General features: G+C 46.8%; 1 protein-coding gene across 2 annotated transcripts in view; it reads right to left on the bottom strand.

Annotated features, from left to right (window-relative positions):
- FBXL20 (F-box and leucine rich repeat protein 20) overlaps positions 1-15,435 on the bottom strand; it is a 44,052-nt gene extending 28,617 nt beyond the window's left edge. The window contains exon 1 of one of the 2 annotated variants that reach the window (XM_033006478.2): positions 15,211-15,435. In XM_033006478.2, the coding sequence (XP_032862369.2) occupies positions 15,211-15,252 (42 nt within the window). In that variant the 5' untranslated portion in view covers positions 15,253-15,435. Of the gene's footprint in view, positions 1-14,215; positions 14,408-15,210 lie in introns of those variants that run through there. The other variant, XM_033006479.2, reaches the window with a different exon arrangement.
- Positions 15,436-15,674: the final 239 nt, after the last annotated feature.

The following is a 15,674-nucleotide window of genomic DNA, read 5'->3' on the forward strand; positions in this document are numbered from 1 at the left end:
TTAATAAACTTTCTCTTTAACCTCTGAAACAACTAGGAGCTGCTCTTCCTGAGCTACATACCTGGCAAAAACTGCTGCTGAAATTACAGTCTGAAAAAGCTGATTCTAATCAGTTGATTAAGTGGTCTGAATCAATTCAGCTGTATTTATTTTGCAAAGCAAATAAAACCAGCATCAGCTAGGTCACTTAAGTGGCAGAGGATCAGATTAAGAGTTAAAAAAGGAAAGTAAGATCTCAGTGGCTTATGAAGCTGTACGGTAGGCCTCACTACCAGACAACAGCTTCTCCAAACAGCAAATATTCTGTATCTGAGCATCAATCCAACCCTGTCACCTACCAAAGAAACCATCATAGCTTAACAGGAAAAGCTAGCGTGCTGCCTCTAAGTAGCTTTTTAATACCCTCCAGTCAGTGATAACAAACTGACAACAGAATAATGCCACCATTGCAAGAGAACACAAAAAACAATGCTTTTAGAGTCAGTCAAACTTAAAATCTGTGCTTCTAAATCACAGTTTGCTTTTTAATTATCTCAAGATACTGAAGCATGATGCTGAAGTGGGACACGAACTCTCCAGCATTCTCTCCCAAAATGTCACACAGCAGAGAAGTGTTGTTTTCCCCCCACAGACGCTTTTATCACTTCCCACCAGAAGACATCACAAGTTAGCAAGTCCTAAACGGTCCACTAGACAGGCAACTACTCAGCCCATTTTGCAGATAATTAAAATGGAAGTTTTGCCATTTCCCCAGCGAACGCAAATCCTGTGAAGTCTGTTCCCTCAGAGACTAGGGCAGAAGAGCATCTCCTCAAGTCCAGGACCACGTTCAGGCTGGGTCACCAGTGCTATGTGACGCCTGGCAGAGAGCGGCGGAGTGCCACAGCGGGTCCGGGCAGACGCTGCGAGGCTGTGAAAGGAGCTCGCGCGCATTCTGGGACCGGATCGTCTCATTAGACAGCTTAGCTGATCAGCTGGGAAATTAAGGAAATTCTGGAGAAAGCTCTAATGAAGCAGAAATGCAGAGGAATTATTCATGGGAAAATGAGTCTAGGATTTCTTCCCCCAGTTACAAGGACAATAGCAAACGGGCAGATCTATCCTCTCTCCCATTATTGTCCAGGCCAGAATTTTACATCTGAACCAGCACTCTCCACCCCCCTCACAAAAAAAAAAAGAGTGAGAGAAATTAAAGGAGCAAATCAAACAGCAGTAAGAGACTTCCGAAAAGGAACCAGACTTGAAGAGGACAGGCAAGGGGCAGGAAGTATTAAAATAGAGATTCCAGAAGCAGCCAGCCAGTTTTCTGCGTCTCATCTGCATTGGCAACAAGGCTTTGTCTGAATTCAAGTTTTACTGTGAGAATGCAGGCAACAGTCTCTGCCTGCTGTCAGCTGAGCTCGTACACCAAGCACGCTCACAAACAGCTCTGTGAAAAACACAGGTAACTTCCTGACTTCTGCTTATTACATTGCACAGTCAAAAAAGCTTATCTTGATTCCAGTGCAAATCAAAGCCTTAAACTGCTTTTTCTGTAGAAGCTGTCCTTTGACCAGTACTACACTTAAAGGAACAGTTGGTTTTTGTCTTACTGAAAAAGTCCTTGGATTTAAACGTGACAGGGTGAGGCAGGATGTGCTCAGTGGGAGGACCTTGGCTCTGGAATTGCCCCTCCACTGGAAGGCTGGCAAGGGCCAGGGTGCATCACCACAGCTATTTTCTCAAGCCTTAGTTCAAAACTTAGTGCTCAGATGACAAAGGCTGGGTGAAAACAGGCTGGATTTGGGATACATCGCTAAGTCATGGCAGCATGTATAACTAGTTAAATATATAAATGGACATGTTGACTTTCTGGCAAATCCATACAGAAGTAAAATTAGTCTGAAAAAATGTTAGAGGCTATTCTAGACTTTCAGGCTTCTGAAATTACTTATAGGGAAAAAAAAGAAATTACGTAAGTTTGCCTTTCCTAGCACCTCTCAACATCCTTTACTACCAGGTGTTACTCAGCAGAGTAAGTTATTCTTGACAGGATACAGAAAAACGTATCTTTCTTGTATGTAAATTTTGCAATCTGTGTAAAACAGAGTCTTCCACAAAGCATCACGTTTGCTGCTATGTGAAGCCACATCCCTCACACAGAAGAAATGGAAGAGGGGAAAGGAAACTTCTCTTACTCTTCTACCTGTCCAGATGAAGGCAGACCAGCAGTACACTACTCTCTTTTGAAACAGCCTTTCCTAGCTAAAACAAAAGGGCTAAATCGAGAACAAACACCATGGATGCTGATACTTGACTGCAAAACTTGAATTAAATTAGTATAGGTTGCTATAATCTGCTATAAGGAAAAGGAAAACATGTCCTGCCAAAACACCAGAGCTGGACAAAGTTTATAATAGAATGTGCTGCATTTTCTAGCTGTTTTACTATAAATCTCTTATTGGTCTTCGGAGCAACATCTACAGATAGTGGAAGCGATGGCTTTGCTGCCCTGGGCAGCTGGAGCTATGCAGTGCCAGAGCACGCACAGGATTTGGTCACTGTTCAGTTAGGATAATTTAATTTGCCTGCAAATATTGTATTGCCCAGCTCTTCTACCAAAGCTAGAAAATGGGCAGAACCTGCAGAGTTTCCCAGGGCATGTGTCTGCTAGCAGTTTTATACTTCACACAGAAAGACATTTTACAATCCGCGAGGTATTTTGCATATGCACACTTCAACAGCACTGCACATGGAAATACTCCCTCTATTCCAACAGGGGCCTAAAAGTGAGAACAAACAGGATCTTCTATCTAATTGTGACCCCAGTGGTCAGCATCAACTTTGTAAGCTCACAGAAACGACAAAACAGGAGGGACTTAATCCATAAATCAACCCTTTATCTCGCAAACCGATTCAAATGTTAATACACCTTTTACATTTATTATTCAATGAAAGGAGAATTGTAACTATTTGGCTCCCAGCTCAGAATAATCTGGTGCATTCTGCATTTGGTGGGCGCACCCAGAGGGGCCTGTTTTGCCACGGTTTTTTAAGAGTAGATGGCCAGAGGAGCTAGCAGTGAGGACAAGGATCATCCATCCTCTAGTGATCCACAGGAACTCACTAGTTGTCCCCTGAATTCAAGTTCTCACCCCCACTAACTGAAGCCCAGAGATTATAACCCAAAAGACAGAAAACTGGTGTGTCCCAGGATGTATTTACGGGCACGGCTGTGCTTCTCGCCAGCGCGCGGTCACCCAGAAGCACCCAAATCCAGCCAGTTTATGGAAACAAACGGACAAAAACAATCAAAAGACACCGTTCTCGCAGCCTTACACCGAAGTCACTTAGCACAACATGTTTTGTTTTAATTTCATTTGTTTTAATCATTCTTCCCTTGCCTTTCAGAATATTACAGGTTCTGTAAGACCGGCTCAGTTCACCCGGTCGCACAGCCCTGCAGCAGCCTAAGCGCTCCGTGCAGGGCTAATAAACAGCTTTACCCGCTGCGAGGCACTGCTAACCGTGCAGAAGACAGAGTTGCTATTCAGGCACTGGTCGTGTCAGCCACTCATTACAGGGCACGGCCACCCAAACTGGGTCACCTGTGTGACACCAGCACAGGATCGAGGTGACAGCCCTCCGCAGCCGAGCGTGCAGCGGAGGGCAGCGTATAATTACGAGTGTCCCCGCACACGAAGCCTACATGTGTGCTGTACTCATCACACATGCAAAAAGGGATGCGAACAACAGCTGAGGCAAGCTCCAAGTGAAGCAACTCTTAGCAGGCACGCATTATTTGAGTTAAAATATAAAGTAGGGCATTGTGTCATTATTGCAGCCATTCATTTAGCCCTTGAGCAAGTCTTGCACTGTCGTGGACCAAGCTTCAGAAGCCATACAAGCATGGAGACTTGTCTTGGTTCTCTCTTTCAGGTCTGGTGCCACACTAGCCATCCTGCCCGGAGGGAAGGGATATGGTCAAGATTTAGCATGTAAATGAGGTGGCCACATACTGGACTGATTCAGCGGCCGTGTTCCTGGACGGGCTGCGCAACTGCTCCCCACTGCACGGCACAGACGTGTGTGTGTCCCTGGCAGAGGTTAATGCAGAAGGCGGTACCGCCTCAGCTCCCCTCAGGAAATCCACACACAATATGCATTTTGCTACCTTTTAGAAGTTTCCACCTGAGAAAAAGTTGCTGTATTAATAGGGAGGTCTCGATATCAGGCTGACCGACTTATTTCACAGCAGCAAGTAAAAGCCGCTCCAGCGAGGAGAGTGTTTATTCAACAGTTTCTGCAAAATTTAAATCTTTGCTTCCAGAACAGTTGACGTTCCCTGTGCTCCAAGTTCCACAAAGTCTCCAAACACACACTGGCACCAAGTTGTCTTTCCCAGATTAGAGGGCCGGAAAAACTCCCCGAGAGCTGCTCGGGACCCCGGCTCTGAGCAGGCTCTTGGCTGCAGAGCTCCTCTGCGGGCCGGGCTGGCAGAGGGAGGGGGCAATGCTTTCCTGTAAATGTCACATCTGGCAATGGTTTTGATTTTATTGTTGGGGAAGGGCTGGAGGGGTGCTCCTGCGGGGAACAACAGTTTTGTTTTTCACTTTTTTGTGTTTGGAAAAATACACTTGAGAAGTTTCTAAATGCGTTATTTCAACATTTACAATTTACTGGAAGTAATTAGGGATATTAACGTACAGAATACAAAGCACATTTATTTTATATTACCCTAGATGCTCAAAACTACCCTCTGTAAGCAATTCTTAAGTTACTGGCTGCATTTTTAAGAGAACAACAGTTTACTCATCTGACATACCAAAAAGACTTTCCACTAGAACAGCAGCAGGGGTTTTTTCAATAAAGTGCAGTTTAGACATAAAGACATACCGGACTGCCTTGCCTATACGACAGCAGACACTGAAAAAACACCATCAATTTTCCCAACATTTTGTTCCACAAAACTTTCCCACTGAAGAGACAAGAAGCAGAAAAAGGACAGAGCCGATCTGCAGCGTACATGGGTGGTCTGCAATTAAGGCGCATCTCAAAGTTATACAAACACACGCTCCAAGATGCTGGAACTTCGGAGCCCGAACCGGCCCATCCCAGCGCCACCAAAATCCAGCTTTGTCAGCAAACACGAGGGCATTTACTGGCATCAAGTTTCAAGGGTGCTCACAAGGAGCCACTCGCTTTCAATCGGACTGTTGGCAGAGCTTGTTTCTGCACAAAAATCTATATTGTTACGGGCACCGAGGAGGAAAGGAGCACCAGCCCCCTCTGTGCTCTTTTACCTGGACACGAACACGGCCACGCACAGGGGCGGGGACCTTCAAGGCCTGTATTGCCCTGAAGAGTGCTGAAGAAATGAAGAGTGGTTTGTTCTGTTGGACAAGAAACACGCGTCCATCAGCATTAGCAGGATATCAAGTAATTGTCCATGTTTGTACTTGATGCAAGGTTCACACCGGCGAGCCGGCAGCGTCGTACAGCTGCTGCACACATCAGCTGGGGTGGAAGTATTTACCGCACTGCCGGCAAACACAGCTGGTTTTCAACTGAGACTGCATCTGGCATCAGCACGGGGAGGGGGATGGTTGGTCTTAAAAATATATAAAAATCAGACGGGGCTTAACTTTAGAAGCATCAGTGCCAAAGCCAACAACTGAGCACAGAGCGTTAGCCTAGATGCAGACTTTGAACTCAAACATTTTCCTTCTGAAGCGGAAAATTCAAAGCTCAATGGAGAAAGAGGGATGAAGCTTATTTGGAGCTTTACAGAATCAGCGGCTACAAGGCTAGCAAAGGCACTCCAATCAGTCCTTACACCTTAGACCCACAGTTATCCACTTAATGTTCACTCAGGTGAAAAATAACACCCGGCCTGGCACAGCCAGCCCCTTGAGAACGCAGACTGAAAATCTGAAACAGCCCAAGCAGCAGGAACCAAACGCAGCGCACACTGCCATGGCCCAGGACACGGTCAGGACGCTGCCGAGGGAGGGAAAACAAAAAGATGGACATCCATTTTCAGTATGAAAAACAAGCAACCAAACAATAGAGACGCATTCATGTAGGTGGGCAGCAGGAAATGAAAACTATGAACTTTTCTGAAAGTACAAACACAGCCAATAAACTGTTTCATGTCCCAATATAAAGCAAACTTAATGCAAAATAAACAATACTGAACGGACTTTAAAAGCATACCCTCTTCAAATCTATGAAGTATTAGTAATATTATAATTTTAAAATACTGCAACTTTTGTTTAACAGAAGTGGTGTAAAACAAACTTCTTGTGGCAGCCTTACAAAGAGAAACGAAAAAGGTAACCGTGTGCTAAGGATGACATTTTAGCTGTTGTTTAGACCTAGAGCTCACTGTCCCTGGTCCACAAGCAAATGCTGGCCAGACCCTCCACAATTGCGTATAACCACAGGAAATTAAGCAATTAAAACCAAGACAGAAAACAGGCTGCAATTATTAGAGAGTAAATAATGCATTCTGGAAACTGTTTTTAAACTAGGAAAGGTGGGGAACCAACAGTTGCCGTCATAAATTAAGGATTACATATGTAGCTGGCATATTTTGTCAGTTTGCATCCCCACCCAATCTGTATCATCATGACACTTTGGAGATTAACCTTCAGAGCTATAATGAGTCTTTTGCTGTTCTGAAATGAAACAAATGAAACATCTGTGCAAATTCATTTCAAAGAATTTAAATCCTGACGAGTCAGAGATGTCCTGTGAGGGGTTCTTCTGCTATTCAGCTGCTGGCTCACATCCAAAAAATCTAGTATTACCGGTAGTATTTATATCACTTATCTGCTATGGTCCATATGGAGGAGATGAACAAGCTCAGTACAGAGTCGCTGAAACAAGACAAGACACACGCCAAACCGAGCTCATAGCACACAACTCCGGTCTAGTAAAGAAAGCTGAGTGTAAAACACAAACCAAGAGAAACGTGGAATTCATTCTGTGTTTCCTTTGGAAAAGCTCAGCAAAGCTTTGAAGCATCTTCTTACAAACACTGTCAATATATCCTAACACCTCTAGTTCTGTTCATTTGGGGAAAAAAAAAAAATCTACTACTGCTACAGGGCTCAAATAACCCCAACATAACCAACATGCATCAAGCATCGGTTCAGAAGTGCCCCCTCCCCAGTACAGGATCTGAGCAGGAGCCTAAGCAGGCTCAGCTGCCTTACTGGAGGCAAAAAAAAAAAAAAATTACACTGCAGAGATAAGTCACAGAGAAGTGACAGTGAAATACAAGGCTCTTAAGAGGACACGGTGCAGAGCATAAAGTTGTTTACATCCACAAGCAGTTCAGAGTGGGTGAATTTTCCTTCTAGCCTTTAGCTACACAGGCACTTTTTTTTTAAAAAAAAAAACCAAAACAAAACAACAAAACAACAAACATCCAGTTTAATCTCTGTTAAGTCTCCATGGAAAATGGCTGTCTGTCGAATGCAGCCGCTGCTGTGACAAGCTCCATCGTTGGCAGTCGGGATGCTCCGGCCTCCCCCCGCTACGCGCCGAGCCACGGGCGCCAGGCGGGCTCCCGACCAGGGCTCTGCTCAAACCGAATCGTGACTAAGCAGTGCAGAACCCAGGCGAAACAGATCCTGGCTGAAAAGCCTTGTTATAGGCTCAATATTCCTAAAAATAGCTCAATAAGCAAATTACTCCGCATGCACCGTCAGATCACTTCTGCCTCATCTGCTGGTCGTTGCTTTGGAAAAGCTTAAATTTCTGCTGGGGTACAGATGAGCTGCCTTTCCGTGCAGCCTGACTCTATTCTGCATTCAGTCACAAAGTTAGATAAATAGCCTTTTTTTTGTTGTTGTTTTGAATCAGCAATGCTAAAAGCACGAGGCTGAACAAAAGATCAGTAAAGCCCTATAGAAATCAAGCCCATGATAAAGAACTGTCTGCTGCACACACCTCTGACGTAGCAGGGTAGCGCAGAAACTGCCGCGGAGAAGAAATTCATCAGGTGATTTACGTGCAAATATACAAGGTCATGGTGTTGCATTCAAAAAGTAAAACTTCAAAGTCAGACGTGCAGGTGAGATACTAGAAAACTCCTTCAGATTTCAGAAATACCATTTCAACTGGAAATAGCACATGTGCTATATCCTATCTTTTTAAAAAACTAGAAACTGCTGTCAGATACCAAAAGGGAACGTTCATACGCTTTTTGTTCATCTGGTTTGTTCTTCTATCCCAGTCTTGGCTCCGAGACAGTTTTCCACAAACAAAGCATCCCACAACTACACCTAAAAGCTCGCTGTGTCCCTTTTTGAATCGCAATTTAAAAGACACCACCGAGCACTGGCTCTTCTCAGCGTTTTAGCTACCTGACCTCTCCCAGCCGACGCGGGCTGCGGGAGCTGCACATCCCAGTAGCTCCCACCAGGCAGTCCCGCCTGGGGAGAGAGGCTTGCAGTTAATCAGCTTTGTCTTTTCCAGAAGTTGTACCTGGTGCTGAATGAAATACACCCTCCAAAAACGTCAGCGATAGCTCGCACGTCCAAGAACTGCAGAGGTCAAAGTTAGTTGGCATTATATCTTAAGTAGACAGGGAAAGCAGTGAGGAGCAAAAATACCACACACGCTGGCATCAAAGCTGGTTTTGGGCATCTACTTTTTTTAGCTCCATTAAAAACCTCAGCATCCTACGAGTGGTCATCTGGGTATTTTATGACCTGTTACAGATATTTGATTTAAAATTATGCTACTTTCTCACACGTACCCGTCAAAGTTTTAAATATACACCGTTGACCATAAAAACAACATCCAAGACCAACAAAGAAGGAGAGTATAAAGAAGACAAAGACTTCCTGACTTCACAGGGACACAGCCTATGGCCATGGACTCTGCTATAAAACACCCACTATCACTATTTATTTTTTTCCTTTTAGAAGCTCATTTTAGCAGGGTAGGTGTTTGCTACAAATACCCTTTGAATGGATTTGAAAAAAAAAAAAAAAAAAAGAAAAGAAAAAAAAAAAAAAGAAAAGAAAGAAAAAAAAAAAGAACCAAACCCAAAACCAGAGACATGGTTTGATATTTTCAGGTCAAAACTGAGACTTCTCTAGCTCTCCAAGTACATATCCAGGCTCATCACAATTCAAATATGCCGCTTCGATAAACAACTTTCTCACAGTTCTGCTCTTCTCCAAAGCCTACAGTTCTACTTTACCGGCCATAAGTTTTTTTTTCATCACTGGGTTTGTATTCAGCTCTTATCTAAGAGATGATGACGGTATTATTGGCTTATATACTTAAAAGTCAAACGACGGTATCCCAGAAAAACCCTACCTGAGCTGAGGCGTGACAGGCCCGGGGCGAGTTTGTCACACGCAAGAGGACGGTCAATCCGAAAGCCAAACGGCTGGATGAGCCAGGCCCACGCAACCGCCAGCCGCGCGGCGACGGGGGCCCCTCCACGCAGCCGTGTCACACCGCACCGAGGAGGCCGGGACAGCCGCCCGGCTGCCTCTCATCGCGCTACGAACCAAGCGCCAACGCACGGCAAGGCATTCCAGCTGTGAAAACAACCACCCGAGCCACCCCAGGCCCTAATTGATAATGGTAACTAAAGTCCGGTGAGACATACCCGTGCACGCGGGCTCGCCGCAACGGACACAGCCCACGCAGGGACGGGCCTCTCGCTGAGAACCCCCCCTTGGGGAACCCCCCCCCCCCCCCCCCGGTTTGGCACCGTTCACCTCGGGGAACCTGCAAGGAAAGCCCCCGCCGGTGCCACACGCAGCCCAAAGCCCAGACACAACGCGCGGCTCAGGGCAAAGCAGGGACGAGTCCTGCCGGGGCGCTGCCCCAACACTTCACCACACGAGCGTCAGCAACGGACAGGGGAGAAAATACAGGGTTTCTGGCATTTCTATTTCCTGCTGAAATCACTGTTTGCCAGGGCCAGCATTCCCACCGCTGCCCAACTAGGAAGAACAAGTCCTTGCAGAGGAAGAAGAGAATCCCATTTGGGGGGGAAAATAAAAAAAAAATAAATAAAAATTTTACACCACAAGCTTGGAGTCTCGGGTGACACGGGCTAAGGTCAAAGCACACACATAATCCAACGCTTGTAAAGCTGTTGCTCTACCTAATTATGGCAGGGATGTGCTTGTGGCTGCCTAGTACAAAGACTACAAGGTGAAAGAGCTGGGAGACCGAAACCTCCCCCAGTGCCGGTTTAACAAAAAGATGCAAAAGAAAAGCAAGCAGAAGTGCTTTCTGAAATACCTTTATTGGTCAATTTTAGAATTACCCTGTTCCCCCGCACTGTGCCTCCTTTGGCTTTTGGCAGCTTGTCTGTACGGTGCCTGCACAGCAAAGTACAGCACACAGATTGCAAAGGAGAAATTGAGAGCAAGGGAGCTCTCGCCCCATTGCCCCCTCATCCAGCCAAAAGCCACCTGCCTGTTTAATCCTTCCCAGTCTCTCTGTAGCCTGGGCCCCGTATCTTTTGCACAACCAATCTGACTTTTGCTTCCAAACCCTGCTGAATTCCTCCTTCCTCTACTAGAGTACGGAGCACAGGACCAGCACCGTGAGGGTGTGAAACCTGAGTGATAGTTTACATGTCTTATCATCTTAATGTTTAAACAACCACTCTGTACACAATAAAGTAACATTTTATTATTCGTATGCCAAAAAAAAAAAAAAAAAAAAGTGCTGGCTTAAAAAGCATTTCATGTTAAGTGTGGCATGAGATAACACCAAAATAAAGAAAGAAAATAAAAATGGGGGTGGGGGGAGTGAACAAGTATGTAAAAGCCATCAGCTTTAACACCCCCCCAAATCTCTATTTTTTTATTTTGACAGTGTTTCTCATTACTTATGAGCCACATTATTAGATACCTGCCAAAATAAAACTGTTTGGATTCAACTGCACTACCTCATGTCTTCACTGTGTATGTCAGCAACAGTTTCTCTTGCCATATAAAAATGAAATGCCACGGTAAGTGTAACAGCAGTGTTTGCAAGTTTCTGCTAGAAAACAGCAAGAAGAGACACTGTGGGCTGCAAAGAGTTATCGATACTCCCTGCCCGCTTTGTTTGTGTCCCTCTGTTTACACAACCTCCGCTGCCTGAAATAACAAAGCCCTAACCAGGATAGGAAGAAGCACAGGAGCAGGCCGGCAAGGGGAACAAAGGCAACCCCAAAAGGATTAGCTCTAAACCGTAAAGCCAAGCAACCCTGAAACGAGGAAGAGGCATTTAAGAGCCCCGAACTCAGCCGATTCAAAAAGGGGATGAGGGTAACTGAGATTATTCAATTCAGCTTTCTGAATGCAGACAGGATTAATTATTAGAAGGCAACTCGATTTTGAAGCATTCTAAGTTTCTTGTTTTGCTTTCAGCTTACCTTGTTTCACGGCAGCTCTAAATTCAAGCAAGACCTAGGAATTACAGAGGCCACTAGCACAGGAAGAGTCAGAATTTCCTCGCACCGAGGATCCTGAATCCTACGATGAGAGAAGTGCTGTGAAATGCTCTGGATTGATGCAACTGTCTGGCTGAAGGTGCTCGCAAGGCTTGTACACACGCTCGTTTCTCAGATATATCCCTGGTGTTCACATTTTATTTAATGGGACAAACTGGCCCATAAATGCTTTACAGCCAGAATCAACTCCTACTAATTGGAGGTTTTGAAGACTCCCTGAGGAAGCTGGAAAGGATGGTGCTTTTATTTTGTTTTCTTTTGTTGTTTTTGTTTAAGGATGTAGAGGAGACTACATGTATTGCTCACAGTCTGGAAAAAAAAAAGCAACTATAATTATTTAAGCCTGACAACGCAGCTCAATGGGACACAAGACACTGCAGAGCAAGAGATCCCTGTGCGGGGAAAGGTTAAGAGCCAGGAGTCTGTCCACAACTTGTCCCACGGTTGCTCTAACACCGAGGAAGCCCCTGTTTCGTATAAAACTCTGCACCTGACCGTAGGCAGGTAGTTTTGTGCCAGATGCTCTCTTTCAGCCCTGTGCATGCGTCTACGTAAGCGTTAACCATCGCAGAGCGGTGCCGCCCGACCACATCCACTCCGCTCTGAAAACCAGAAAGCCCCGAGGAGCGCCCTGCCCTAGATGCTGTTTGTTTTTTGACGACGTGTTAGTGAGAGCGGCGAGCGAGTGAAAGCGAGCCTAAGACACTTGGTCTCCAGATGACATCCCAGGCCAGAAGAGCGCGGATGAAACAGATTAAAGAAGCGATGAGAACTAGGGCCTCTGGATGGCAAACGCTCTCCGAGAGTAGAGCACCAGTCAGCCAAAAGCATCGGGAGAGGAGATCCCCTCCTCTTCGCTATTACTCAGCTGCAGTTCATCAGGCGTTGCGTATTAGGTACGACAGGAAGCACAGAAACCCCAAATATAAGCCAGGACTGTAATCTGTCAGGGCATGTTCCATATTAAACCGACACCACAGAAAATTAGGAGTCAATCTGGGTAATGTTTTCCCTTTTTGTTTGCTTTGCTGCAGCAAGTGGTTATTTTCTCTGTGGTGGCCACACCTCCTATAAAGGGACTTATTTAGAATATACTCATTTGGCTGGGCATGCCAGAGTTCATTCTTCCATTTAAAAGAAAGAGTTCTATTCTTCCTGGAACAGACGGCTGGCTACACATACGTACCAGAAACCCATATGCAAGTCAAATTTAAGAAGCTTAGTCCATATTCCATTACCATATTTTATTACTACAGTAAGAAGAAATTATTATTAAATCCAATCTAGATTGGATTTTAAAATTACCCAACAACAATAGCTCAGGAATCTGTTTACGTGGCTTAACAAAAGACAATAAACTAAGTCTGAAAACCCGCACCAAACTCCCCCTCAATAATTCACTTGTTATTTAAAGTCTGAAACAGACACAATATACATTACTCACAACCCTGCATCAAGCTATTTTTTCCCCAGGATAAGACTCCAGACTCAAAGGCCCTGCTTACCACCCCTCAGTCAGGAAAACTACCACGGCAGTCAGCTCCATGTCTAATCCGGAGGTAACGCAGAGGGCTATGTAGGAGGAGTACTAATCACCAAGCATTCAACCCCGTGCTGTCTTCGTTGATCTTACAATATTCAACAATTCTGAATAGCAGCTTCCAGACTCAACACATTTTTGCATAATTGTCCTTATGTCACATTAAATATGAACTATTACACTAAAAGGCACGTTCTTGTCAGTGAATAGGAATTTTACTTTTAAAGCAGAAACATTATGAACTGTTTTCTAGAAAGTATGGCTAAAATTTCTACCCATACTTCCCCTCTGAAAAACAGATCTATCTGTAAGTGTGAATACACTAATGTTTTAGAAGCTTTCCAGACCAAACCACTCTCGCTAAAAAAAACATGTATTTCAAGCAAAAGAAGTTGTCCCTTCCAGGATATACAGGTGAGTGGGTCAGAGATAATCAATGCTAGGGCTAATAAAACCCTGCCCTCGATTTACTAACCAACACATATCCAAGAAATGGGATAATGTTTAAAGGCACTTCTTGTAGCTCAGAGTAATCCCTTCTATAAGACACTGACTCTTCCTGTACAAATATAAAGTGAAAAAGAATTTCATTTTGACCTCAAATACTCTTTGAGCATTTTGCTTATTTTCCACTTGTCCATTTTTCACTACAGGAAGAAAGTAACATGCAAACCCCACCCAAACCAAAACTCTTCCCCACTCCTCCACAATGAATTGGGCTAGTCTTGTTTTGGTACAACCCCGATGAAAAGCTCTTCCAATACTGGAATGAACTCTAGTATTTCAAGACAAAGGCTAAGCAAGCAAAATTGGTTGTTGCCATATGAGAAGACATTTCCCCACAGAAGACTGCTACCAGCATGTTTTTATTCTTTATGCTGCTCTGCAACCAGCCACTCCGCAGTAATAAAAAAAAACCCTCTCGGAAAAAAAATTAAAAAATCTGTGCAGCCAAGAACAGACTAGAACAGTAAAAACAATAACCCCGGATAAAACACGTTACGCATGCAGCCTTCTCTTTCCAAGTTCCCAGGTTTAGTTCAATGTTTTTAATCACTTGGACGCTACAGAAACACGACTATTATAACACTATTTAACCTGAAACCATTCTAAACAGATACGCTGCTACTTATTTACAGCAGCTGATAGGAATTTGACAGAGGAAGAAAATAATTTCACGCGCAGCATTACAAAACCATTATTTTCTGCACCTTTCTCAACTCCAGAGCCAGTTTTCTGGGGAATTAACGCTGTTCTCGGTGGAACCAGCCACCCTCCAGGTTACCAACAGCCAGCAGTTTCCTTTGCTGGCGTCCCCTCTCTAGGAAGGGGGGACACTGCCACATCTTTACCATTCCGGGTTCTTTTCTTCCCACGTTGTCCTGGCACAGACCACAAGCCGGGCGGCCGAGAGAAGGACCGGGCAGGTATTTTCATCCTCCCCAGCCGCCTCTCACAGCGATGAGAAGCAAAGCCGGGCAGCCCCACCACCATTCCCCTTCCCCCCCCCCCCGCCCCGGGGAAGCCAGCTGTTACAACAATGCCGGGCTGGAAGCGGCCCTGGCTCCGCAGCCTGCTTTGTGCCCCAGTCTTTGAATAGATCTTATTGTTTACCCTCTGCTCCTTCCGTCCCCTCCATCCCCCACCTCTCCGTAATCAAATTTTTTTCCCGGCTACTGCCCAAAAAGAAGCCTCGCCGGGGCCACCCCCCACCCCCCCCCCCAGCCCGCCGTGGTTTCCAGGCTCCATTTCCCCCATCCCCAACTCCCCTCCCAGCGCTCCCCCCCCTCGCAGCAACACGTTGGCAGCAGCCCTGCCCCCCACCCCCCCCCCGCACCCTCCCCCCCCTCGGGGTGGGGGGGTGGGGGGTGGTTCACAGCCGACGGGGCAACGCTGCCAGATGTAAATTGGGGCAAAACAATCTAAACTGTAGGGGAGGGGGGAAGAAGTTTCACACCACCACCGCCGTCTCCCTCAAGAAGCGGGGGGGGGGGGGGGTGTGTGCAGGGCCGAGCCCCTACCCTACCCCCCCACCCCCATTCATACAGCGCCCCCCCCACCCCGCTTTTCCCCAGGGCCGCAATGACGGGTTGGCCCGCGTGGGGTGGGGGCGAAGACACGACCCACGGCGACCCACACCGCCTCCCCCCCGCCCCCCCCCACGTCTGCTCAGCGGGGCCGGGCGGCCGCAGCCCCGGGGCCTCACCTCAAAGCGGCTCTTAGTGACCCCGTTCATCTCCCTGCGCATGGCGAGGCCGGGGGGGGGGGAAGGAGGAGGAAGAGGAGGAGGAGGAGGAGGAGGTGGGGGGGCGGGAGGAAGGCCGGCGGAGGGAGGAGGGCAGGGGGTACCGGGGCTCCGCGGCCTCCGCCCGCCGCCGCCGCCGCGTCTCCTCCGGCCTCAACTTCAACCCAAAACAAAAACACTCCGCACCTGCCAGCAACGCGCGCGCTCATTGGCCAGCGCCGGGCGCGCGCGCGGCGGCGGGGAGCGGAGCGGACGGACACACGGACACACACACGGGGGGGGGGGGGGGGGGGGGGGGGGGCGCGTTCCCCCTCCGCCCCCACCTACCCCGCAAGCCGCCCCCATCGTCCCCCCGGTGCCACCGGAGGTGGGGCGGGGGGGGGGGTGGTGGCTGCGAGGGGCCCCCCCGTTTTCTCCCGCGACAC

Source organism: Tyto alba, unplaced genomic scaffold (genome assembly GCF_018691265.1).
Source record: "Tyto alba isolate M040663 unplaced genomic scaffold, T.alba_DEE_v4.0 Super-Scaffold_12, whole genome shotgun sequence".
Lineage (NCBI taxonomy): Eukaryota > Metazoa > Chordata > Aves > Strigiformes > Tytonidae > Tyto > Tyto alba.